Raw genomic sequence first — 26,471 nt, 5'->3', positions numbered from 1 at the left:
CTCTGTTGCCCGGCTGGAGTTCAGTGGCATGATCTCGGCTTATGCAACCTCTCCCTCCCAGATTCAAGCAATTCTCCTGTCTCAGCCTCCCAAGTAGCTGGGACTACAGGTGCACACTACCCCGCCCAGCTAATTTTTTCTACTTTTAGTAGAGATGGGGTTTCACCATGTTGGCCAGGATGGTCTCGATCTCTTGACCTCATGATCTGCCTGCCTCGGCCACCCAAAGTGCTGGGGTTACAGGCATGAACCGCAGCACCTGGCCTGTTTCCAGTTTTTGAATATTACAAGTAAAGCTTCTATGAACACTTAGGCACAGGTTTTATACATAAGTTCTCTTACTGTGAGTTAAATGTTCAGATGTGCAATTGGTGAGTTGTACAGAAAGTATATGTTTTAGTTTTGAAGAAACTGACAAAACTATTTTCCAGAGTGGCTGTACCATTTTACACTTTTTTGTTTTTGAGTTGAAGTCTACCTCCGTAACTCAGGCAGGAATGTGGTGGCACAATCTCACTGCAACCTCCTTCTCCCGGGTTCATGTGATTCTCCTGCCTCAGCTTCCCGAGTAGCTGGGATTACCAGCGCCCACTACTATGCTTGGCTAATTTTTATATTTTTAGTAGAGATGGGGTTTTGCCATGTTGGTCAGGCTGGTCTTGAACTCTTGACCTCATGTGATCTGCCCTCCCCAGCCTCCCAAAGTGATGGGATTACAGGCATGAGCCACTGCACTCTACATTTTACATTTTCACCAGCAGTGTATGAGAGATCCAGTTTCTCCACATTCTTGCTAGCATTAGATATTCTATAATATTGTTTTGGTAACAGCTTTTTTTTTAATTTTTAATTTTTTTTGATTTTTTTTATGTTTAAAAAATATTTTATTGCATTTTAGGTTTTGAGGTACATGTGAAGAACATGCAAGATTGTTGCATAGGTACACACATGACAGTGTGATTTGCTGCCTTCCTCCCCATCACCTGTATCTGGCATTTCTCCCCATGCTATCTTTCCCCAACTCCCCACTCCCCACTGTCCCTCCCCTATTTCCCCCTGGCAGACCCCAGTGTGTGATGTTCCCCTCCCTGTGTGCATGTGTTCTCATTGTTCAACACCCACCTATGAGTGAGAACATGTGTCTGATTTTCTGTTCTTGTGTCAGTTTGCTGAGAATGATGGTTTCCAGTTTCATCCATGTCCCTACAAAGGACACGAACTCATCGCTTTTTATGGCTGCATAGTATTCCATGGTGTATATGTGCCACATTTTCCCTATCCAGTCTATTATCGACGAGCATTTGGGTTGGTTCCAGGTCTTTGCTATTGTAAACAGTGCTGCAATGAACATTCGTGTGCATGTGTCCTTATAGTAGAATGATTTATAATCCTTTGGATATATACCCAGTAATGGGATTGCTGGGTCAAATGGAATTTCTATTTCTAGGTCCTTGAGGAATCGCCACACTGTCTTCCAAAATGGTTGAACAAATTTACACTCCCACCAACAGTGTAAAAGTGTTACTATTTCTCCACATCCTCTCCAGCATCTGTTGACTCCAGATGTTTTAATGATCGCCATTCTAACTGGCATGAGATGGTATCTCAATGTTTTGATTTGCATTTCTCTAATGACCAGTGATGATGAGCATTTTTTCATATGTTTGTTGGCCTCATGTATGTCTTCTTTTGTAAAGTGGCTGTTCATATCCTTCGCCCACTTTTGAATGGGCTGGTTTGTTTTTTTCTTGTAAATCTGTTTTAATTTTTTGTAGATTCTGGATATTAGCCCTTTGTCAGATGGGTAGATTGAAAAAATTTTTTCCCATTCTGTTGGTTGCCGATTCACTCTAATGACTGTTTCTTTTGCTGTGCAGAAGCTGTGGAGGTTGATTAGGTCCCATTTGTCTATTTTGGCTTTTGTTGCCAGTGCTTTTGGTGTTTTGGTCATGAAGTCCTTGCCTATGCCTATGTCCTGAATGGTTTTGCCTAGATTTTCTTCTAGGGTCTTTATGGTGTTAGGTCTTATGTTTAAGTCTTTAATCCATCTGGAGTTAATTTTAATGTAAGGTGTCAGGAAAGGGTCCAGTTTCTGCTTTCTGCACATGGCTAGCTGGTTTTCGCAACACCATTTATTAAACAGGGACTCCTTTCCCCATTGCTTGTTTTTGTCAGGTTTGTTAAAGATCAGATGGTTGTAGATGTGCGGCGTTGCCTCCAAGGCCTCTGTTCTGTTCCATTGGTCTATATCTCTGCTTTGGTACCAGTACCATGCTGTTTTGATTGCTGTAGCCTTGTAGTATAGTTTGAAGTCTGGGAAAGTAATGCCTCCAGATTTGTTCTTTCTGCTTAGAATTGACTTGGCTATGCAGGCTCTCTTTTGGTTCCATATGAAGTTTAAGGTGGGTTTTTCCAGTTCTGTGAAAGTCATTGGTAGCTTGATGGGAATAGCATTGAATCTGTAAATTACTTTGGGCAGTATGGCCATTTTCACGATATTGATTTGTCCTAACCATGAGCATGGAATGTTTCTCCATCTGTTTGTGTCCTCTCTTATTTCACTGAGCAGTGGTTTGTAGTTCTCCTTGAAGAGGTCCTTGACGTTCTTTGTTAGTTGTATTCCTAGGTATTTTATTCTCTCTGTAGCAATTGTGACTGGCAGTTCATTCTCGATTTGGCTCTCTTTAAGTCTGTTATTGTTGTATAGGAATGCTTGTGGTTTTTGCACATTGATTTTGTATCCTGAGACTTTGCTGAAGTTGCTTATCAGTTTCAGGAGATTTTGGGCTGAGACGATGGGGTCCTCTAAATATACAATCATGTCATCTGCAAATAGAGACATTTTGACTTCCTCCTTTCCTATTTGAATGCCCTTTATTTCTTTTTCTTGCCTGATTGCTCTGGCTATAACTTCCAATACTATATTGAAAAGGAATGGTGAGAGAGGGCATCCTTGTCTAGTGCCAGATTTCAGAGGGAATGCTTCCGGTTTTTGCAGTATGATATTGGCTGTTGGTTTGTTGTAAATAGCTTTCATTATTTTGAGATACATTCCATCAATACCTAGTTTATTGAGGGTTTTTAGCATAAAGTGTTGTTGAATTTTGTCAAAGGCCTTCTCTGCATCAGTCGAGATAATCATGTGGTTTTTGTCTTTGGTTCTGTTTATGTGGTGAATTACATTTATAGACTTGCGTATGTTGAACCAGCCTTGCATCCCCAGAATGAAGCCTACTTGATCATGGTGGATAAGGTTTTTGATGTGCTGTTGCAATCGGCTTGCTAGTATTTTATTGAAGATTTTTGCCTCTATGTTCATCATGGATTTTGGCCTGATGTTTTCTTTTCTTGCTGAGTCTTTGCCGGGTTTTGGTATCAGGATGATGTTGGTCTCATAAAATGATTTGGGAAGGATTCCCTCTTTTTGGATTGTTTGGGATAGTTTCAGAAGGAATGTACCAGCTCCTCCTCGTATGTCTGGTAAATTCGGCTATGAACCCATCTGGACCTGGGCTTTTTTTGGTTGGTAGGCTCTTAATTGCTGCCTCAACTTCTGTCCTTGTTATTGGTCTAATCAGGGTTTCAACTTCTTCCTGGTTTAGGCTTGGGAGGATGCAAGTGTCCAGGAATTTATCCATTTCTTCCAGGTTTACTAATTTATGTGCATAGAATTGTTTGTAATAATCTCTGATGAGGGTTTGAATTTCTGTGGAATCTGTGGTGATATCCACTTTATCATTTTTTATTGCATCTATTTGATTATTCTCTCTTTTCTTCTTTATTAATCTGGCTAGTGGTCTATTTTGTTGATCTTTTCAAAAAACCAGCTCCTGGATTTATTGAGTTTTTGAAGGGTTTTTTATGTCTCTTATCTCCTTCAGTTCTGCTCTGATCTTAGTTATTTCTTGTCTTCTGCTAGGTTTTGAGTTTTTTTTTTATCTTGTTCCTTTAGCTCTTTCAATTTTGATGATAGGGTGTCTATTTTAGATCTTTCCTTGCTTCTCATGTGGGCATTTATTGCTATATATTTTCCTCTAGACACTGCTTTAAATGTGTCCCAGAAATTCTGGTATGTTGTGTCTTTGTTCTCGTTGGTTTCAAAGAACATCTTTATTTCTGTCTTGATTTCATTGTTTATCCAATCAGCCTTCAAGAGCCAGTTGTTCAGTTTCCAGGAAGCTCTGCAGTTCTGAGTTAGTGTCTGAATTCTGAGTTCTAACTTGATTGCACTGTGGTCTGAGAGACTGTTTGTTATGATTTCTATTCTTTTGCATTTGCTGAGGAGTGATTTACTTCCAATTATGTGGTCAGTTTTAGAGTAGGTGTGATGTGGTGCTGAGAAGAATGTATATTCTGTGTATTTGGGGTGGAGAGTTCTGTAAATGTCTATTAGGTTTGCTTGCTCCAGGTCTGAGTTCAAGTCCTGTATATCCTTGTTAATTTTCTGTCTCGTTGATCTGTCTAATATTGACAGTGGAGTGTTAAGGTCTCCCACTATTACTGTGTGGGAGTCTAAGTCTCTTTGTAAGTCATTAAGAACTTGCTTTATGTATCTGGGTGCCCCTGTATTGGGTGTGTATATATTTAGGATTGTGAACTCTTCTTGTTGTGTTGATCCTTTTACCATTATGTAATGTCCTTCTTTGTCTCTCTTGATCTTTGTTGGTTTAAAGTCTATTCTGTCAGAGACAAGAATTTCAACTCCTGCTTTTTTTTATTTTTTATTTTTTTGCTCTCCATTTGCTTGGTAAATCTTCCTCCATCCCTTTATTTTGAGCCTTTGTGTATCCTTGCATGTGAGATGGGTTTCCTGGATACAGCACACCAGTGGGTTCTGGCTTTTTATCCAATTTGCCACTCTGTATCTTATGATTGGGGTGTTTAGCCCATTTACATTTAGGGTTAAAATTGTTATGTGTGAATTCGATTCTGCCATTTTGATGCTAGCTGGCTGTTTTACCCATTAGTTGATGCAGTTTCTTCATTGTGTCAATGCTGTTTACCATTTGGTATGTTTTTGGAGTGGCTGGTACTGGTTGTTTTTTTCTATGTTTAGTGCTTCTTTCAGGAGCTCTTGTAAAGCAGGCCTGGTGATGATGAAATCTCTGAGTAATTACTTGTTCATAAAGGATTTTATTTCTCCTTCACTTATGAAGCTTAGTTTGGCTGGAAATGAAATTCTAGGTTGAAAGTTCTTTTCTTTAAGGATGTTGAATATTAGCCCCCACTCTCTTCTGGCTTGTAGGGTTTCTGCTGAGAGATCTGCTGTGAGTCTGATGGGTTTCCATTTGTGGGTAACCCGACCTTTCTCTCTGGCTGCCCTTAGCATTTTCTCCTTCATTTCAACCCTGGTGAATCTGAAGATTATGTGCCTTGGGGTTGCTCTTCTTGAGGAATATATTTATGGTGTTCTCTGTATTTCCTGGACTTGAATATTGGCCTGCCTTGCTAGGTTGGGGAAGTTTTCCTGGATAATATCCTGAAGAATAATTTCCAGCTTGGATTCATTCTCTCCGTCACATTCAAGTATACCTATCAAATGTAGATTAGGTCTTTTCACATAGTCCCATATTTCTTGGAGACTTTGTTCATTCCTTTTTACCCTTTTTTCTCGAATCTTGCCTTCTCATTTTTTTTCATTGAGTTGATCTTTGACCTCTGATATCCTTTCTTCTGCTTGGTCAATTCGGCTGTTGAAACTTGTGTATGCTTCGTGAAGTTCTCGTGTTGTGTTTTTCAGCTCCATCAATTCACTTATATTCCTCTCTAAGCTGTTTATTCTCATTAGCATTTCATCAAATCTTTTTTCAAGATACTTAGTTTCTTTGCATCGGGTTAGAACGTGTTCTTTTAGTTCAGAGAAGTTTCTTATTACTCACCTTCTGAAGCCTGTTTCTGTCAATTTATCATACTCATTCTCCATCCAGCCTTGCTCCCTTGCTGGTGGGGAGTTGTGATCCCTTGTAGGAGGAGAGGCGTTCTAGTTTTGGGTGTTTTCATCCTTTTTGCTCTGGTTTCTTTCCATCTTTGTGGATTTATCCACCTGTCATCTTTGTAGTTGTTGACTTTCAGATTGGGTGTCTGAGTGGACGTCCAGTTTGTTGATGATGAAGTTATTTCTTTCTGTTTCTTGGTTTTCCTTCTAACAGTCAGGCCCCTCTGCTGTAGGACTGTTGAGGTCCACTCCAGGCCCTGCTTGCCTGGGGATCACCTGCAGTGGCTGCAGAATGGTAAGGGTTGCTGCCAGTTTTTTCTTCTGTTATCTTTGTCCCAGAAGCATACCCTCCAGATGTCAGTCTGAGCTCTCCTTTATGAGGTGACTCTTTGGATATATGGGGGTCAGGAAGCTGCTCAAGGAGATAGTCTGTCCTTTATAGGAGCTCAAGTGCTGAGCTGTGAGCTCCGTTGTTCATTCAGAGCTGCTGGGCAGGTACGTTTAAGTCTGCTGCAGCAGAACTCATAAATGCCACCCCTCCATCAGGTGCTCTGTCCTGGAGAGTTAGGGCCTTATTTATAAGTTTCTGTCATGCTGCTGCCTTTTTTCAGGGCTGCCCTGCCCAATGAGAAGGCAATCTAGTCACAGTCTGCCTGCAGAGGCTTTGCTGAGCTGCTGTGGCCTCCACCCAGCTCCTGTGTGAACTTCTCTGTAATCCCTCCACTGTTTCACTGGGAGCTGCAATCCTGAGCTGCTCCTAATTTGCCATCTTGGATCTGTCCGGTAACAGCTTTATTGAGATATAATTCATATCATATGGTTTGCCCATTTAAAGTGTACAAAGCAGTGGTTTCTAGTATATTCACAGACTCGTGTGCACCTATCACCACAATGAGTTTAGAACATTTTCATCATCCTCCCAGAAAACCTTGCACGCTTTGGCTCCAATCTCTAATTTTCCATCCCCTCAGCCTGAGGCAATTGCCAGTCTTTCTGTTTCTATAGATTTCCCTATTCTGGTCATTTCATATAAATGCAATAATAAAATATGTGGTCTTTTGTGATTGCCTTTTTTCACTAAGCATGTTTTTAAGATTCACTTATGTGGCCAGGCAGGGTGGCTCATGCCTGTAATCCCAGCACTTTGGGAGGATGAGGCAGGCAGATCATGAGGTTAGGATTTTGAGACCAGCCTAACATGGTGAAAACCTGTCTCTACTAAACATACAAAAATTAGCCGGATGTGGTGGTGCATGCCTGTAATCCCAGCTACTCAGGAGACCGAGGTAGGAGAATTGCCTGAACCTGGGAGGTGGAGATTGCAGTGAGAAGAGATCGCACCACTGCACTCCAGCCTGAGCTACAGAGTGAGAGACTCCATCTCAAAAAACAAACAAACAAAAAATTCGTTTATGTTGTAGGACATGCCAATACAGTTGGTCCTTGAACATGGGTTTTGGGGCACCAACCTGTAGAGTGGAAAAGCCACTTAAAACTTCTGACTCACCAAAAACTTAACTGCTAAATAGCCCACTGTTCACTGGAAGCGTTACTGATAACATAAACAGTTGATTAGCACATATTTTGTATGTTATATGTATTATATACTATATTCTTTTTTTTTTTTTTTTTAGATGGAGTTTCACTCTTGTTACCCAGGCTGGAGTGCAATGGTGCAATCTCGGCTCACCGCAACCTCCACCTCCTGGGTTCAAGCAATTCTCCTGCCTCAGCCTCCCGAGTAGCTGGGACTACAGGCATGTGCCATCATGCCCAGCTAATTTTTGTATTTTTAGTAGAGACGGGGTTTCACCTTGTTGACCAGAATGGTCTTGATCTCTTGACCTTGTGATCCACCCACCTTGGCCTCCCAAAGTGCTAGGATTATAGGCGTGAGCCACCGTGCCCGGCCCTATACTATATTCTTTAAGTAAGCTAGAAAAAATAGTGTTATTTTAAAAATCATGGAGAAGAGAAAATGTGTTTACTATTCATTAAGTAGAAGTGGAACATCATAAAGGTCTTCACCCTGTGGTCTTTATGTTGAGCAGGCTGAGGAAGAGGAGGAGTTGGTCTTGCTGTCTCAGGGGCGGCAGAGACAGAAGAAATTCTGTGTATAAGCAGAACCATGCAGTTCAAATCCATGTTGTTCAAGGGTCAATTATACATCATTTCTTTTTATTGCCGAATAATGTATTTTTCCTTTAAACAATTATTAGTTTATTTTTCATGCCATTTTAGATGGATATATAATAGTTGTACATTTTGGGGGAGTATATGTGATATTTTGATACTTATATACAATGTGTAATGATCAAATAAGGGTATGATTTTTCTTGTTTTATTTATTTTTAAAATTTGTTGTGTTTTTTTTTGTTTTTGTTTTTGTTTTTGTTTGTTTTGTTTTGTTTTGTTTTGTTTTTATAGAGATGGGGTCTCACCATGTTGCCCAGGCTGGTCTTGAACTCCTGACCTCAGGTGATCCACCCACCTCGGCCTCCCAAAGTGCTGGGATTACAGGCGTGAGCTACCGCACTGGCCGGGTATGATGTTTTTAAACAAGTAACAATGTGGCTTTTTTCCATTACACAGGCTATAATTTAAGGGATAATGTATGCGGCTACAGAGGTTTTGCCAGGCCTGCTTTCTAGATTGCAATTAACCCAAGTGAAAATTAATGCTATTTTAAGTCTTTTGTAGTTCTCTGTAAAGTATTTCTCTTTCTTTCTTTTTTATCCCACTCAGCGATTCTCATGATTTTATGTATTTAGCAACAGCTTTGAGTTGTGGAACCTGAACAGCTTTCCTGAAATTCTGTGGGGATCTTTCTAGAGAAGCTGTGCACAGGTAGCAAATGTTGCAATTCAGGCCAGGGACAAATCAGCAGACCACCGGGTGTTTTCAGGAGCTAGAACAGAGCTGTGCCTCAGACAGATTTGTTCCAGGATCTTTCTGGGCCCTTTGCCCTTTGTACAGCCCTGCCCTCCCCAAACACCCATTTATGTGCTCTCTGATCAGTGCTTCCAGCCTAAGACAGAAACTTCAACAGCTAGTGATACATCCACTAGAACCATTTGTGTAACAAATAGTATAATCATCGGCATTGCGAGGCACAGAGGAGGATACGAGATGATACAAGATGAATCTTGCCTCCAAGAGTTTAGTGTCTAGCCAGGAAAATGAGTACCCTGAGCACAAGGTTACGTAGGCTCCGTGCCACTTTAAATATAATGAAGTATTTTAGCCGTCCAGAAAATAAGAAAGCACAAAACAGCAAATACCCACGTACTTACCTCCTAGCTTTGTTTAATTTTAACATTTTTGCCATGTTTCCTTTGTACTTTTTTAAACAAATAAAGCATCGCAGTTACTCAGCAATAAAAGGGAAGGAACTACAACTATTGATACCACAATTTACATGAATCTCCAGGGAATGATGCTGATTGAACGAAGCCAATTCTAAAAGGTTCCATTTACATGAATTTCTGGAAAAGACATCATCATAGAAATGGAGAACAGATTTGTGATTGCCAAGGGTTAGCCTGGGATGGGGGACTGGAGCGAATTAGGTGAAAAGGCAACAGGAGGGATGTTGTGGTACAATTGTGTATCTTACTGTATCCAATTTTTATTTATTTATTTATTTTGCTTCAGAGTCTTGCTCTGTCGCTCAGGCTGGAGTGCAGTGGCGAGATCTTGGCTCACCACAATCTCCATATCCTGGGTTCAAGCGATTCTCTTGCCCCAGTCTCCCAACCTGGGATTACAGGTGCCCACTACCATGCCTAGTTAATTTTTTAAATTTTTACTAGAGACGGGGTTTCACCATGTTGGCCAGACTGGTCTCAAATTCCTGACATCAGGTGATCCACCCGCCTCGGCCTCCCAAAGTGCTGGGATTGTAGCACCTGGCTACAATCTTTTCTGTTGGGGTTTGTACATTCTATGTTTTGTTTAAAAAATCCTTCCCCGGCCAGGCGCGGTGGCTCAAGCCTGTAATCCCAGCACTTTGGGAGGCCGAGGCAGGTGGATCATGAGGTCAAGAGATCGAGACCATCCTGGTCAACATGGTGAAACCCTGTCTCTACTAAAAATACAAAAAATTAGCTGCGCATGGTGGCGCGTGCCTGTAATCCCAGCTACTCAGGAGGCTGAGGCAGGAGAATTGCCTGAACCCAGGAGGCGGAGGTTGTGGTGAGCCGAGATCGTGCCATTGCACTCAGGCCTGGGTAACAAGAGCGAAACTCCGTCTCAAAAAAAAAAAAAAAAAAAAAAAAAAAAAAATCCTTCCCATCTGGAGAACACAAACATATTTTCCTATGCTTTCTTCTAAAAATAAGAGTTTCACATTTAACATTTAGGTATTTAAACCATCTGGAAATTATTTTGGGCATGATGTGGGATTGTACTTACTTATTTTTCTATATGGGAAACCAATTTCCCATTATCCCATGGACCATCCTTTTACCAGGTAGCAAAATAGAAATACTTTGTTATTTTTTTTTTGCACAATGTTTTCAATTTAAAAGTTATTATAATAATTGTTTTGTTTGTTGGTTTGTTTCTTCATTTTCTACATATTACCTGTATAGCTATACCTAATTAAACACCGAATTCTATGCCAATTCAATAAATCTGCTCTCGAGGTATTCTAGAATCTTCTCGAGTGCTCTAGTTCAGACTGTTTGCCCTGTGCCTGGAGTCAGTAGTCAACCCTAGGATCTCCTTTCACCTATCCTGGGGATTCCCCTGCCTTTCTCCAGTGTGGGATTGACAGTTTCCCATGTCTTTCTCTCTCTCTCTCTTTTTCTTTGTTTAGAAGCAGAATGTCTGAAGTGATCCTATGTCTTTCTGTTTCTTGAGTTATTTCTTTTTTTGGTGAAGCACATTCTCAAGTAGTTTTCTGAGAATGGGACCATATGAATTAAATTCTCGAGGCCTTCAAGGTTCTACAATTTTTCCTCAACTTATTTAGATGTGGAATTTTTAAAAAAGTTATCCTCTTGAGACTTTCACTTCCTGAATCTAAGTATTCATGTCTTTCATATATATATGTATGTGTATGTATATATACACATATATTTAAATTCTGAATAATTCTTAACCTCATCTCTTCAAATATGGCCTCTCCTCACTCTTTCCATCCTTGCCATCAGAACTCCTGTTTGTTACATGGAACTTTTTCTTTCGATATTCGTATCCCTTAAATTCTCTCTCATATTTTCCATGTTCTTCTATGTTTAGGAGTCTGAATAATTTCTTCAGCTCTATCTGCCCCTTTACTAGTTCTCTTTCCTAAACATTTGTTTAATCTATTCAGTTTTTAATTTTGAAGACCAAATTTTTAATTTCTGTAAATTCTATTTTGGTACTTTTTTTTTTTTTTTTTTTGAGACAGGGTCTCGCTCTGTCACCCAAGTGCAGTGGTGCAATCTTGGCTCACTGCAACTTCCACCTCCTGGGCTCAAGTGATCCTCCCACTTCAGCCTCCTGAGCAGCTGGGACCATAGGCATGTGCCACCATGTCTGACTAATTTTTAAAAAGTTTTTTTTTTTCTGGCTGGGCACACTGGCTCTCGACTGTAATCCCAGCACTTTGAGAGGCCTCTCAAAGTGGATCACCTGAGGTCAGGAGTTCGAGACCAGCCTGACCAACATGGAAAAACCCCATCTCTACTAAAAATACAAAATTAGCCAGGCATGGTGGCTCATGCCTGTAATCCCAGCTACTCCAGAGGCTGAGGCAGGAGAATTGCTTGAACCCAGGAAGCGGAGGTTGTGGTGAGCCGAGATCTTGCCATTGTACTCCAACCTGGGCAACAAAAGTGAAACTCCATTTCGAAAAACAAGAAAAAATTTTATTTTGTAGAGATGAAGTCTCACTATGTTGCCCAGGCTGGTCTTGAACTCCTGGGCTCAAGCAAGCCTCTTGCCTTGGCCTCCCAAAATTCTGGGATTACAGACGTGAGCCACTGCGCCCAGCCCTATCTGATACTTGTAAAACATTATACAGGTCTCCATTTTTTTGTCCTAGCATCTTTCCTCTTTCCTCATTTCTCTTTCGGCCTGTATCTGATTGGTTGGTTATCTGGTACTCTTGGGGTCTACTCCTGCTCTTGTTATTTCTGCCGGTACTCACAGGGGCATTCTTATAATTTTTGATTCCAAACTTATCTTCAGGACATGGTTCTCTGTGGCCTAGATTAAAGACGTGTCTTTCTGGAAACATTTTATTTCATTATGGCCACTCAGAATCCAGAATTTCTTTTTGTGTAAATTTCTCAGCTTTGGGCCACTTGGACCACATGTGTAGCGTTGATTTGAACCTCAACCCAGTGAAGGCAGGTCTGTTGTTATGAATTTGTGTTATGAAGATCTTTTTTCCTCACCCAGAACCCAAGCCAGGATGAATTGTATTCGTCATCTTCTGTGCGGATGGCTGCATGTTTTTTTTTTCCTGATCCACCATTTCACTGAAGTCCTTGTTGGGGGAGGGGACAGTTCTGTGAAGGAGCTTGTCTCCTGTTCCTGCCTGGGCACTAATGCCCAAGTCTCTGGTTCACTGAGCTTCAGATGCTCTCTCCCCTGCCCACCCTCTACTTTGGGCCACAGCTGCATCAGCTCAGCTGCTCCCCACCCTAGTTTTCAATTCCCTGTTTGAGGGCCCTAGTGATTTCTTTTCCTCTCTTACAAGCTCTGACATGCAATTAAATGGAGTTTATTATAGCTGATTTAGCATTCCTGTGTTTTGTGGTAGGAAAGTTTTCAGATAATCTTGTCCATGGTATTGCCCTTGACACTGTATTATTATTATTATTATTATTATTTTTTGAGACGGAGTTTTGCTCTTGTTACCCAGGCTGGAGTGCAATGGCGCGATCTCGGCTCACCGCAACCTCCGCCCCCTGGGTTCAGGCAATTCTCCTGCCTCAGCCTCCTGAGTAGCTGGGATTACAGGCACGCGCCACCATGCCCAGCTAATTTTTTTTGCACCTTTAGTAGAGACGGGGTTTCACCATGTTGACCAGGATGGTCTCGATCTCTTGACCTCGTGATCCACCCGCCTCAGCCTCCCAAAGTGCTGGGATTACAGGCTTGAGCCACCGCGCCCGGCTGACACTTTATTATTATTACTACTTTTTTGAGATAGAGTCTTGCTCTGTCCCCCAGGCTGGAGTGCAGTGGCACGATCTCAGCTCATTGCAACCTCCACCTCCTGGGTTCAAGCGATTCTTCCGCTTCAGCCTTCCAAGTAGCTGGCATTACAGGTGTGTGCCACCACAACCAGCTAAGTTTTGTATTTTCAGTAGAGATGGGGTACCACGCTGGTCTTGAACTCCCGACCTCAGGTGATCCACCCACCTCGGCCTCTCAAAATGATGATATTACAGGCATGAGCCACCATTCCCGGCCTGTTGATACTTTAAAAGTTAGAGATAAAGGATTGTAGGAGTTTCAGAGAAGAAAAGTGGAGCTGGTGTGGGAGTGAGGAAATGAGGGGAGGATCAAGAGCGGCCTTAAAAAAGTGACTGTTAGGGGACAGGAACACAGGAAGGGGCACAGCAGGTACAAAAGCAGGAAATGCCAATGCAGGTATGGAGAAGAGCACTCAACTCTCCGCTGCAGTACAACCTGTGAAGGGGAAATGAAGTTGGAGCCTGGGGTACAGTCTGTGAAGGGGAAATGAGGTTGGAATCAGATCACTGAGCAGCAGGAAGCCACTAAAGTCTTACTCCGCATACCATGATCACAAGCTTTGTTTCAGGGAGTTTAAACTGGAAGGATGTCCAAGAAGAACGGGTGTGGGGGTGGCAGGAGAGGAGTGTGGATTTGGAAGGACGGCTCTGGAGGCTCTGGAAATAGTCCAGGCGATGGGTAGTAAGGCCTGAATGGGGTAGCTGGTGGGGTGGGGTGTAGGGGGACCACTGGGAGAGGGTGAAAGAGATTCAGCTGCACCAGATAAAGAAATCTAGGTCAAGAGCTGAATTGGAAATAGAAGAAAAGCCAGGCAAGCACATTGTCTGAGTCCTGGGAAATGAATTTAAAATGTCAAAAATTATTAGCTGGGCATGGTGGCATGTGCCTGTAATCCCAGCTACTCAGGAGGCTGAGGCAGGAGAATTGCCTGAACCCAGGAGGCGGAGGTTGCGGTGAGCCGAGATCGCGCCATTGCACTCCAGCCTGGGCAACAAGAGCGAAACTCTGTCTCAAAAAAATAAATAAATAAATAAAATGTCAAAAATTATTTATTTTTTTCTTTTGTTTTCAAACAGAGTCTGGCTCTGTCACCCAGGCTGGAGTGCAGTGGTGTGATCTTGGCTCACTGCAACCTCTGGCTCCCAGGTTCAAGTGATTCTCCTGCCTCAGTGTACCCAAGTAACTGGGACCACAGGTGCCTGCTACCATGCCTGGCTAATTGTGTGTGTGTGTGTGTGTGTGTGTGTGTGTGTGTGTGTGTGTGTGTGTTGGAGTCTTGCTCTGTCACTCAGACTGGAGTGCAGTGACATGATCTTGGCTCACTGCAATCTCCGCCTCTTGGGTTCAAGCAATTCTCCTGCCTCAGCCTTGCACACCACCACTCCCAGCTAATTTTTGTATTTTTCAGTAGAGACGGCGTATTACCATGTTGGCCAGGATGGTCTTGATCTCTTGATCTTGTGATCCGCCCGCCTCGGCCTCCCAAAGTGCTGGAATTATAGGCGTGAGCCACCGCGCCCAGCCATTTTTGTATTTTTAGTAGAGACAGGATTTCACCATGTTGGCCAGGCTGGTCTTGAACTCTGGACCTCAGGTGATCCATCCACCTTGGCCTCTCAAAGTGCTGGGATTACAGGTGTGAGCCGCCACCTAAAATGTCAAGAATTATCAGAGCTGTTACCTACCTTTCAATATTGTTCAGATATTGCCTACAAATGCTAATAAACAGTTCATTTGACTCTGTTTGCAGCTCACGATATTTTTAGGCTTCTTGATGAGTAATTGTCATTGAATTAAAGACAGCATGTCCCAACAAATCTTCAATGAGTAGGGATGGTTTTGCTTTTCCTAGAACTTGCTGACATGGCCAAGCATGGAGCCGACGAGCCATCCTCCAGGTCAGGGAGTCCGGACAGGGAAGACAGGGTCTCTGAGGACAGATCACTGCTTCATCAGAGGCTGGCTGTCCAGGAGCTCATCAACACCGAGGTCTCCTACGTGCACATGCTCCATCTCTGTGCCTCTGACATCCGGAGCCGCCTCCAGCAGGTACTTGGGCGGGGGTCACATACAGCCTGTCTTTATAGGGGCACACGTGGGTCTCAGCTTCTGAGACTTCCCATCCATTCCTGGGGCAAGCTTGATAGAAAGGAAGCATGGTGTTTGTGAAGTCCGACAGACCTGGATGTAAACTCCAGTGCCATCATTCATTGGCCATGCAGCCTCCAACAAGGCCTTCCATGGCTTAGAGCAGGCATCCCCAATCTACGGCCCGCGGGCCGCATGCGGCCCCCTGAGGCCATTTATCCGGCCCCCCGCCGCACTTCGGGAAGGGGCACCTCTTTCATTGGTGGTCAGTGAGAGGAGCACAGTCTGTGGCGGCCCTCCAACGGTCTGAGGGACAGTGAACTGGTCCCCTGTGTAAAAAGTTTGGGGACGCCTGGCTTAGAGTCTTAGTGTGTTCCTCGGCTAACTGGGGAGAGGAATAATCACCTGGGAGAACTATGTGAGCTAATGAACAAGCCTGTTTCAAGTTTGAAATAGATGGCTTAAACTGACCTGTATTCTTCTTCTTCTCTTCTCCTCCTCCTCCTTCTTTTTCTTCTTCTTCCTTTTCCTGCTTCCCCTTCAAGGGTCTCTTTATTCAGTCTACAAAATCACTGTCAGCAACTTGGCCTGGCTCTCTGTGGCTTCCAACAAGGAAATGCTTAAAAGTCAGGAAATGCATTTGGTGCCTCTCCTGGTACCAAAAATTGACTACAACCTCTTTGGGCACCCTGAAATAATAGCATTTGCTTTTTTTTTTTTTTAAACTTTTCTACCAGAATTTCAAAAAAAAAAAATCTATTATATACGTGTATATGTATATATATATATATGTATATATAAACTATATTTATAGACACACATACATATACAGAGAGATCCTTCAACCAAGAAGAGGAAAGGGATCCAGCATCCTCTGGGGTGCCCCTTGGCCTGGTGCAGGAAGACCAGGAGGCACTAGCTGTCTTGGGCATCATCTCGAGATGTGTGGTGCTGAGCTGATGTGGCATGGATGAGGGGGGGGTCTCCAACAGCCCTCACCCTCTAAAGAAGGTGGGGCTACGACAAACCAGGGCAGCCCTCACTCAAGCTTTCTATACATCCTAAAATGCAAGCTGTACCTGATGGAGCCTTGAACTCAAACTCAAAGTGCAGATACAACAGGATTCCCTGCTAGGCCTCTGGGGGACTGACTCCTTAGGAAAGAGTTCCAAGAGGGTCAAGCTGCAGGAGCTGGAGAAGCCAGCAGGGAGGACATATGCCTACAGCACCCAGGCCCAGAAGATGGGTGTCATGGACACAGAGGCCTGCTCAGCCACAGGAAAGGGGCTGGGCTCTGTCCCCTCTTCGGGTCTCCAACCACAGCCCCTGCAGACCTTCAGGCAGGGGAGCCCAAAAGGCCAGGGCGAGGCTCCAATTACCCAGGAAAGCTGGAGGCAAACTTTTTTTTTTTTTATTTTTTTTTTAAAGAGGCAAGGTCTCACTGCATTGCCCAGTCTGGTCTCAAACTTCCAGGCTCAAGTGATCCTCCCATCTCAGCCTCCCAAGGCAGACTCCTGATTAGCTAGTATTACAAGCACGTGCCACCACACCCAGCCATGACCTGCATTCTAATTGTCTTATTTTCAGGGTGGTGACATGGAGAAATTATCGCTATGAGGGTTTCTATTACAGTGCTTGCTTTTTATATTTTCTTTTTTTGGTTTTAGAAATCATGCAGGCTCTTGCTCGCTACATTTCAAGCATCTGCTCACATTTGAGTTCCATTAGGGCAAAGATTCTCTTTAGTTCAGTATATCCCAGTCATGAAAGATAAATAATGGACTTAAAAATTAGTCTTTCTTCAATGAACGAAATACCAAAGTAGATAATGTAGAAAGTGGAGTACTTGTTTTATTTTACCCTCCAGAAATTACAATTTTTCTCTGTAGGCATTAAACAAACAAATACAGTCATATTTCACATAACACCAGGGATGTGTTTTGAGAAATGCATAGTTAGGCAATTTCATCATGTGCAAAGGTCATAGAGTGTACTTACACAAACCTAGATGGGATAGCCAACGACACACCCAGGCTGGATGATATGGCCCATTGCTCCTAGGCTATAAATCTGTACAGCATGTCACTGTCTTGAATACTAAGGCAACGGCAACACAATAGTATTTGTGTATCTAAATACAGAAAAGGTAGAGTGAAAATATGATACTGTAATCCTATGAGGTCACCCTGGTTTATGCAGTCCATCATTGATCAAAATGTTATTATGCAGTACATGACTATATATGTTTTTATTTATTTATTTTTTGAGACGGAGTTTCACTCTTGTCACCCAGGCTGGAGTGCAATGGCTCGATCTCGGCTCACTGCAACCTCCGCCTCATGGGTTCAAGCAATTCTCCTGCCTCAGCCTCCCGAATAGCTGGAACTACAGGCATGTACCACCATGCCCAGCTAATTTTTGTATTTTTAGTAGAGACGGGGTTTCACCATGTTAACCAGGATGGTCTCGATCTCTTGACCTTGTGATCCACCCGCCTCAGCCTCCCAAAGTGCTGGGATTATGGGCGTGAGCCATAATCCGCGCCCGGCTTGTTGTTATTTATTTTAACAAAAACAAGAGTATACTCTAGATATTGTTCTGCAGTTAGCTTTCCCACTTGTGCGTCCAGCCCATCCTTCCATGCTTGTGTATTTATATAGATGTCTTGCATCTTTTTAAACAGTGGTATATACCAGGTATATAGCCTGGTTAATAGAAGCTGGGGAATGCATCTTGAGGTCATGGTGGTTGGTGCCAAGTATGTCAGCGCTGGAAAGAAGTCTAACTTCTCACCCTCAGATGACAGATGGGGAAACTGAGAGAAGATAGCTGGCAGCAGACCTAGGCTAGAACTCTGGTTCAGCTTTCCTTCCACACTGAGTACTCCATCTCTTCCTCTCTTCTTGTAGAGTAATGAAAATACCTAATTTATAGCATTTCAAAATCCTTGCAAAATTCCACTGGGGCAGCCAGTCTTCTCCAGAGTGATGGGAATGGTGTGAGTGTTCTGTTCTACTCTTGAAAGCCTGCAAATATACTCCATGGAACTCCCAAAGACCACCCATGGCTTCTTTGTTCCTTCCAGTTGCCGCAGGGAGATCTGGATGTCCTGTTCTCAAACATTGATGATATCATCAAAGTGAACAGCAGATTCCTTCATGATCTGCAGGAGACAGCCTCCAAGAAAGAGGAACAAGTGCAGCTAGTTGGTAAGCAAAAATACCTACAGAATTGTCAGCCTTAGAATTGTTCTCAGTGAGTGGTCCCTGTTTAACTGTCTCCAGAGTTCCAGGGAAATGCAGCTCAATGGCAGTCTGTTTTGGGGATCTCCAAAACACAATATAACAGAGCCAGCAGGGCCCTCACATAACATCTAGTCCAGTCCCATTGCTTTACAGACAGAGACTGAGCCCCAGAGACAGACAGGAACATACTCACAGTCACATAATTGTTAATGATGCAGCTAAATCTTTAGTCTGTGTCTCTTTTACATTCATTCATCCAATAGTTATTTACTGAGCAATTGCAGTGTGCAGTCACAGGTTCAACAAGAGAGCCTGAGCTTCTATTCTCATGGGGTTGACAAGTTAGTGAGAGAAACAGAAGATAGACAACAGAACTGTAGGTAATAATTTGTAATTTGAAGGAAATAAATAGTTGTGGTAACTTCTGGGTATGAGGGAAGGTCTCTGGAGGAGGGAACATATGAGCTGAGATCTGAGTGTCAGAAAGGAGTTAGCCATGAGACTATCTGGAGGGAGACCAGAGAGCATAGTTGTGCAAGGGCCCTGAGGCAAGGATGAGTTGAGAATGTTTAAAGGACAGACAGAAGGTTGATGTGGCTCCAGGGAAATTAGTGAGGGGAGACTGTTAGGGGATAAGACAGAAGAGGCACACAAAGACCAGATCATGCACAGCTTTATAGGATGGCAAGGAGTCTGGAGTTATTCTAACTGTGATAATGAGCCTTGGACAGTTTTGAGTGAGGAAGTGACATGGTTTGATTTATGTTTTTCAAAGATCTCTTTGGCTGTTGTGGACAGTGGATTATGAGGGGGTGGTAAGAATGGAAGCGGTGACACTAGCTGGGGGCTTTACTGTGGCCCAGATGAGAAATGAGGAGAGTCTCCTTTCAATTTTTTTTTTTTTTGAGATGAGATCTCAATCTGTTGCCCAGGCTAGAGTGCAATGGAAAAATCATGGCTCACTGCAGCCTCTACCTTCCAGCCTCAAGGATCCTCCTGCCTCAGCCTCCCAAGGAGGATAGTCTCCTCATTCTGAAACGGTTAGGATGACCAGAGCAGAAAAAAGGGAGGAGTGGGTGCAAACCTGATACCTATCTCCTTCTGTCTCATCCCATCTGCTGCCAGGATTCTCACGGTGTGAGGTTCCCTAGTGGAGTCAGGAGATAAAGGTGAATGGGTGGGTGCCAGATTCACTACAGTGGCAGGGAGGAGGAAATGAAGGTACCCAGCGCTGTGGCCACCCAAGTCCCCCTGGCTTTTACACCACCAATCTTCTACCCTATCCTGGACATGAATTATGAGGGTGGGGATTAAAAATAACAAATATGCAAACAAATATATATACATATTTTTTTGAGATGGAGTCTCGCTCTGTCACCCAGGCTAGAATGCAATGGCACTGTCTCGGCTCACTGGAATCTGTGCCTCCTGGGTTCAAGCGATTCTCCTGCCTCCTGAATAGCTGGGATTATAGGTGCCTGCCACCATGCCCGGTTAATTTTTATATTTTTAGTAGAGATGGGGTTTCACCATGTTGGCCATGCTAGTCTTGAACTCCTGACCTCAGATGATCCTCCTGCCTCGGCCTCCCAAAATGCTGGGATTACAAGCGTAAGCCACTGCGCCTGGCCTAAATATACAAACAAATCTTAAAAACTTACTTTCTGAATGTTTACAAAATGCTAACCACTGTTCTTATACACATATATTAATTCACTTCATCTCAAAATAACCCTGAAAGGTAGATACCATTATCTCATTTTACAGTTGAGGAATCTTTGGTACAGAGAGAGGCAATAACCTGCTTAAAGTTAGGCACCTAGGGCAGAGCCAGGATTTGAATGCAGGTGGTTGGCCTTAAGAGTCAAGGCTCTCAGTTGCTACATTGAATTACTTCTGCATGGTAGAAGGTGAGAATAAAGCCTGTGTGTATTGTATGTTTATCATTCCTTTGAAACTATAGCTCTTTATTAAAATAGCAATGTGAGTGAGTTACTATTCCCTGTAAATGACAAAGGAGTGCAAAATTAAAGAATAAGATTTTTTTTTTTTTTTTTTACCGAAATAAGATTGTTTTATTCCAATTCTGAAGCACAACAGTCTAAACAATTCCAAACAAGAATAAGATTTTAAAAAGTACCTGTAGGTCAGGCATGGTGGCTCACGCCTGTAATTCCTGCACTTTGGGAGGCCGAGGTGGGCAGATCACTTGAGGTCAGGAGTTCAAGACCACCCTGGCTAACATAATGAAATCCCGTCTCTACTAAAAATACAAAAATTAGCTAGGCATGGTGGCACACACTTGTAATCCTAGCTACTTGGGAGGCAGAGGCATGAGAATCTCTTGAACCCAGGAGGCAGAGGTTGCAGTGAGCTGAGGCAACTAATCTCATTAGTTTCTGATTTGAAAATATGAAACACTTCCCAAATTTGCATGTCATTTTTGCAGAGGTGCCATGCTAATCTCTATGTTGTTTCAACTTTGGTGTACATGATGCTGAAATTGAGCACCAGCATGATCCTTTTAAGCAGAAATCAGGTCATGTCACCGTTGTTCAAAGCCCTCCAGTTGCTTCCTGCCACCATTAGAATAAAACCTGAATCCCTTACTGCACTTAACTTATTTTGAGACCCTACATGATCTGGCTTCTGTTTCCTGCTTATTTCCTCGACTTTATTTTTATTTTATGTAATTAATTAATTTATTTTTTTGAGACAGAGTCTCACTCTGTTGCCCAGGCTGGTGTGCAGTGGTCTCAGCTCACTACAACCTCTGCCTCCCGGATTCAAGTGATTCTCCTGCCTCGGCCTCCTGAGTAGCTGGGATTACAGGTGCCTGCCACCACGCCCAGCCGTTACTTCTGGTCTCTGGTAGACATTCACATCTTCTGAGATGTCTTCCCCAAGTAGATCCCCTACCATTCTCTGACTCTTTATTTGGCTTCATTTTAATTCATGGCACTTATTATTCCTGACATATGTAATATATTTATTTATTGTCTGTCTTCCTCACCCCAGAATATAAACCTTATGGGCAGGAGCTTTCTTTTGTTGACAGAGCTTAGCAGAGTGCCTGGTACATAGACAATAAATAAGCAGTTGATGAATATCTGGTGAATATTTGCTGCTTCAGGATTGTATCTCTATCAGTGCCTATGTCAGATGCTTTACATGCATTATTTTATTTAGTCATTATCAAAAGCCCTTGGAGGTAAGTACTATTTTTATTCGCATTCTATAAATGAGAAAATAGAAACACTTGGCCCAGGTTACACAACTGAGGAAGGGTCGCTAGCGATCTGGCCCTGGTTCCCTCGAATACGAGCCCACACCGTAACCACCTGTGCATGCCTTTGTCAGTTGGGGATTTGTTGTTGTGCTTGCCACACATTTTGTCTTTAATTATAAAGATAAAACGAGCTAAGGGTCATGAGTGTGTTTTGTGTACTATAAAGCACTGTCCAAATATGAGCATTATTAATATTCCTGGTATGATGATAGCTACCATTTAGTAAGTGCTCACAATGTCCCAGCCTAAGCTATATATCATTCTGTCACTCAATCCTCAGAGCAACCTTGTGGAAAGATGAAAAAAACCAGAAAGTCAGGAAGATGAGGTCATTTGCCCATGGTAACATGCTGGTAAGCCCAGCGATCTCACTGGAGAGCTGGAGGGGTTTACTTACTGCCTCCCTGTTCCAAGCTAGGGGATGCACAGACATGCCCTTGATGACTCCTTGTTGCATGTTCACCCTCAGGTAACTTATTTCTGGAATTCCAAGAGGAGTTGGAGCAAGTCTATAAGATCTACTGTGTCAGCTACGACCAGGCCTTGCTATTGGTGGAGATGTACCGGAAAGAGCCGGAGCTGCAGCAGCATATCCAGGACATCATTAAGGCAGTGGTGTGAGTAGAACAGCCAGTGAGCACTCGCTCCTGCCCCACTGACCTGGGTCAGTGGCAGCTACAGTCTCACCCCGACTTCATGCCATTCATGCTGCTTCAGGAGTGTACCTCCATCAGCGCCTGTGTCAGTCAGGATAGGGCAGGTTGTGCTGCAGAGACAAACAGCTCCCACATCTCAGTGGTTTCAGACAACAAAGGTTTATGTCTTCCTTAGGCTCCACTGCAGGCTGACCTGGGGCTCTGCTCCTTGTCATCCTTACTCTGGGACCCAAACTCACAGTAGTCACTGTCTGGAATATTGCCAATAACTGTAGCTTAAGAAAAAAGAGCTCGGGAGAATCTAACACTGGCAATTGAATGCTCTGGTTCAGAAATAATATTCATCACTTCTCATAATTTATTGATCAAAACTACTCATAGCTTCCTTCAACACCCAGGAGGCAGGGCATGCCATCCTACTGCACGTCCAGGGTTGGAGAAGCAGAAAAATTTGGGAACAGTGCTCATGACTAGCACAGGAAAGGGCAGTGAGATAAGGGGACCTGTGTGTTCCCACAGTGATGGGAAGCAGGTATGTATCACCTGAGGGTCCCTCTCTACCAGTGGCTGAAGTCCTGCAACATGGAAAAGGGACAGTATCACCAGTCCCTGGTAGACTCGTAGCCTAGAAGTAGCACCAATGGGTAGAAGCCCCGGGTAGAAAAATGTAGAGAATATGTCTTTAAATTTAGATTTTTGAATAGGTAACATGATTACATGATTCAAAAACTTTAAAACATCAAAAATTTTATAATAAAAACAATCTTCCTAGTGCTGTCCCTTCATCTACCCAATTACTGCTTCCAGAGTTAAGGTAACCGCTTCCAAATTTCTTATGTATATCTTTGCAGAGTTTCTTTTTGCATATGCAAGCAATGATAAATATATATTCTTGGCCAGGTATGGTGGCTCATACCTGTAATCTCAGCACTTGGGGGGCCGAGGCAGGCAAATTGCTTCAGCTCAGGAATTTGAGACCAGTCTGGGCAACATGGCGAAAACTCAACTCTACAAAAAAAAAAAAAAAAAATTAGCCTAGTGTGGTGGCATGCACCTTTAGTCCCAGCTACGTGGGAGGCTGAGGTGGGAATCTGGCTTAAGCCCAGAAGGCAGAGGCTGCAGTGAGCCGAGACTGTGCCACTGTACTCCAGCCTGGGTGACAGAGCCAGACCTTTTTTAAAAAAAAAAAAACCTAAAACTTCATATATATATATATATATATATATATATATATATATATATATGTATATATATGCCTTTTAAATGAAAATAGTATCTTTTTTTTTTCTTTGTTTTTTTTTTGAGACAGAGTCTTACTCTGTCACCCAGGCTGGAGTACAGTGGTATGATATTGACTCACTGCAACCTCCACCTTCTGGGTTCAAGTGATTTTCCCACCTCAGCCTCCCTAGTAGCTGGGGCTATAGGCTTGTGCCACCATGCCCAGCTAATTTTTTTTTTTTTTTTTTTTTTTGTATTTTTGGTAGAGATGGGGTTTTACCATATTGCCCAGGCTGGTCTTGAACTCCTGGGCTCAAGTGATCCGCCTGCCTCAGCCTCCCAAAGTGTTGAGATTATAGGCACGAGCCACTGCACCCAGGCTGAAAGTAGTATCTTTTTAATTTTACGTGTGCGTAACATTAAAAAGATACTACTTTCAGCCTGGGTGCAGTGGCTCGTGCCAAGACCTCCAAGATGTGTATTTCAACACTGGCATTCATAATTATTTGAATGGCAGGCCACATACTCTTCCACTAGGTGGCCGTTCCACAGTTTATTTAGCTGGTCTGTATTGATGGGAATTTGGCTTGTTTCTATTCTTTTCATATTACAGACAGTGCTGCAGTGTTTATTCATGACCATGTGTTGAGTGACATATATCTGTAAGGTAGATTTCCAGAAGTGGAATCGCTGGGTCAAAGGAAATATGTATTGATAATTTGGGTAAACTTCATCAGATTTCCCTCTATAAAGGCTACGTCAGTCCATATTTCCATCAACAATATGTGAGCCTGTGTGTTTCCCCACAGCCTCACTGCAGAGCGTGTTATCAGACTTCAGAATATTTGCTCCTGCAATGGATTAAAAGTGTTGTCTCTATCTGGTTTCATTTTGCATTTATCTTATTATTAAACATATCCAATCATCGTCAGGTAAATGATTAAGGATATCTTTTTTATTTAAGAGTCATCTATATATCCTTTCCTGTGAATTGTTTTGCTTCTTTTCTTTGAGACAAAGTCTCGCTCTGTTGCCCAGGCTGGAGTGCAGTGGCACGATCTTAGCTCACTGCAACCTCTGCGATTCTCCTGCCTCAGCCTCCTGAGTAGCTGGGACTACAGGTGCGTTCCACCACGTCTGTCTAATTTTTGTACTTTTTAGTAGAGACAGGGTTTCACCATATTGGCCAGGCTGGTCTTGAACTCCTGAACTCATGATCTGCCTACCTCGGCCTTCCAAAGTGCTGGGCTTACAAGCATGACAGGTGTGAGCCACCTCGCCCAGCCCTTTTGTTTTAAAAAAGGTTGTATCTTCCCCAGGACAAGCTTGCCAAAGGAAGATAGATGAAGGTCATTTTCCGGAAATCTGAATAGTATGGGAAGAGCAGAAGTCATCATTCTTATCATCATGAATAATTTATCTACTCAGACATCCCTTTTATATCCAAGAGACAGTGTGGACTGAGGTCTGTGAAGGCGAGATATCCATGTGGAGTCCCCTGCTACCTCCCCGCTCCTCGTCCTCAGGTTTTTCTCACCGTTTAATTCCCTCATTCCCCTCAGTCTCCTTTCAAGAACCCATATCCTAGCCCCTCTCTGCTTCCAAAAAACCAACACTCATTTTCCCCCTTTATTCATCCCTTCATGGGTCTTACCAACAGGCTTCTGCAAGGGTCACTAGATATGTTTCTATAGTTTACAGATATAAGGGAAGCAAGGTGCCAGACCTGAGACAAAAGGGAGACGCGGAGGCTGCGCAGACTGGAGACAACAGGCCCCGTGTGGCGTGCAGCTGCAGCGTGGCCTTAGCTGATTGTTGCTACATCAAGGGGCTTTTGTTAGGTAACAAACCACCCCAAAATGTAGTGGCTTAAAACAAACATTTATTTAGCTCAAACTTCTGCATATTAGCAATTTAGCTGTACCCAGTCAATGGTTCTCCTGGAATCTTTAGTACCCTCGAATATCTCCAGTCACCCACAGGTCAGCTTTGCTAATCCTGGCTGGGTTTCTTCATATTATCTAGGACACATGAGCTGACTCACCCATGGCCACATGGTCTCTCTTCTTCCTGCAATCTAGCTTATTCACATCGTGGTCTCAAGGTTCTAAGGACAGTGGGGAGGGCTTGGCTTCTAGAGGTCTTAGCCGGGAACTGGCACATTGTCGTTCAGATGAAGTCCTAAGACCAGCCCATACTCAAGGGGTGGGGAAATAAACTCCATTTCTTGGTGGCAGGAGCTTAAAAATAACAAAGGCTTGTAGAGATTAGGTGAGGAATAATTGCAGTGATTTTTTTTTGCAAACCTTCTACCTCAGCTGCCATGTAAGAATTAAGGTCCTCTGTGGCTAGAGCCTCTGATTTTTTAAGAGAAGCCAGAAGCTTAGATGTAACATCTCCCAAGAGTTCAGTGCTGGCATCTAGCTCAGACATTTAATAAACACTGTGTGGGAGTCCTAGCTGGCTCTGAGGCTGCTGTTTATTACATCCTCTGCACTTTGGTCTTTCCTAGCCAGGCCAGCTGGACTTTGCTCATGGGCTCTGGAGCCAGGCTACATGTTGGTGGGTGTGGCTTGGCCCCTGGCCATGAGAGAGCCATTTTATGTCTCAGGACCTAGTTTCCTCATGTGTACTGTGGGAGGAATAACAGCCCCCCATGGGGCATTGATTCATTGCACACAAGTGACACTCAATGAATGCCAGGTATTATGGTTATCTCAGCTAGGCAGGGATTCTATTTTCTCTGAGACCACACCATAGTGCTCAATTTTATCAGTGCCATGCTCCCTTGTTATATCAAATATTACATAAATTTATTATCCTGAGATATCCTGAAATAC

At 43.1% G+C, this 26,471-nt stretch overlaps 1 protein-coding gene and 1 non-coding gene across 6 annotated transcripts in view; one reads left to right on the top strand and one right to left on the bottom strand.

Annotated features, from left to right (window-relative positions):
• The window catches only part of ARHGEF37 (Rho guanine nucleotide exchange factor 37), a 63,795-nt gene that overhangs the window by 10,585 nt on the left and 26,739 nt on the right, over positions 1-26,471 (top strand). The window contains exons 2-4 of one of the 5 annotated variants that reach the window (XM_003934004.4): positions 14,985-15,181; positions 18,306-18,429; positions 22,224-22,371. In XM_003934004.4, coding sequence (XP_003934053.2) covers positions 14,996-15,181; positions 18,306-18,429; positions 22,224-22,371 — 458 coding nt within the window. In that variant the 5' untranslated portion in view covers positions 14,985-14,995. Of the gene's footprint in view, positions 1-13,886; positions 15,182-18,305; positions 22,108-22,223; positions 22,372-26,471 lie in introns of those variants that run through there. The other 4 variants (XM_074379467.1, XM_074379445.1, XM_074379459.1 and 1 more) reach the window with 4 other exon arrangements.
• Positions 20,872-20,976, bottom strand: LOC120365700 (U6 spliceosomal RNA). Its single transcript, XR_005580579.1, has one exon. It is a non-coding gene; the product is annotated as a U6 spliceosomal RNA (small nuclear RNA).

This window comes from Saimiri boliviensis, chromosome 1 (assembly GCF_048565385.1).
Source record: "Saimiri boliviensis isolate mSaiBol1 chromosome 1, mSaiBol1.pri, whole genome shotgun sequence".
Classification (NCBI taxonomy): domain Eukaryota; kingdom Metazoa; phylum Chordata; class Mammalia; order Primates; family Cebidae; genus Saimiri; species Saimiri boliviensis.
The sequence above is the reverse complement of the archived record's forward strand: the minus strand, read 5'-3'. Positions and strand labels throughout refer to the sequence as shown.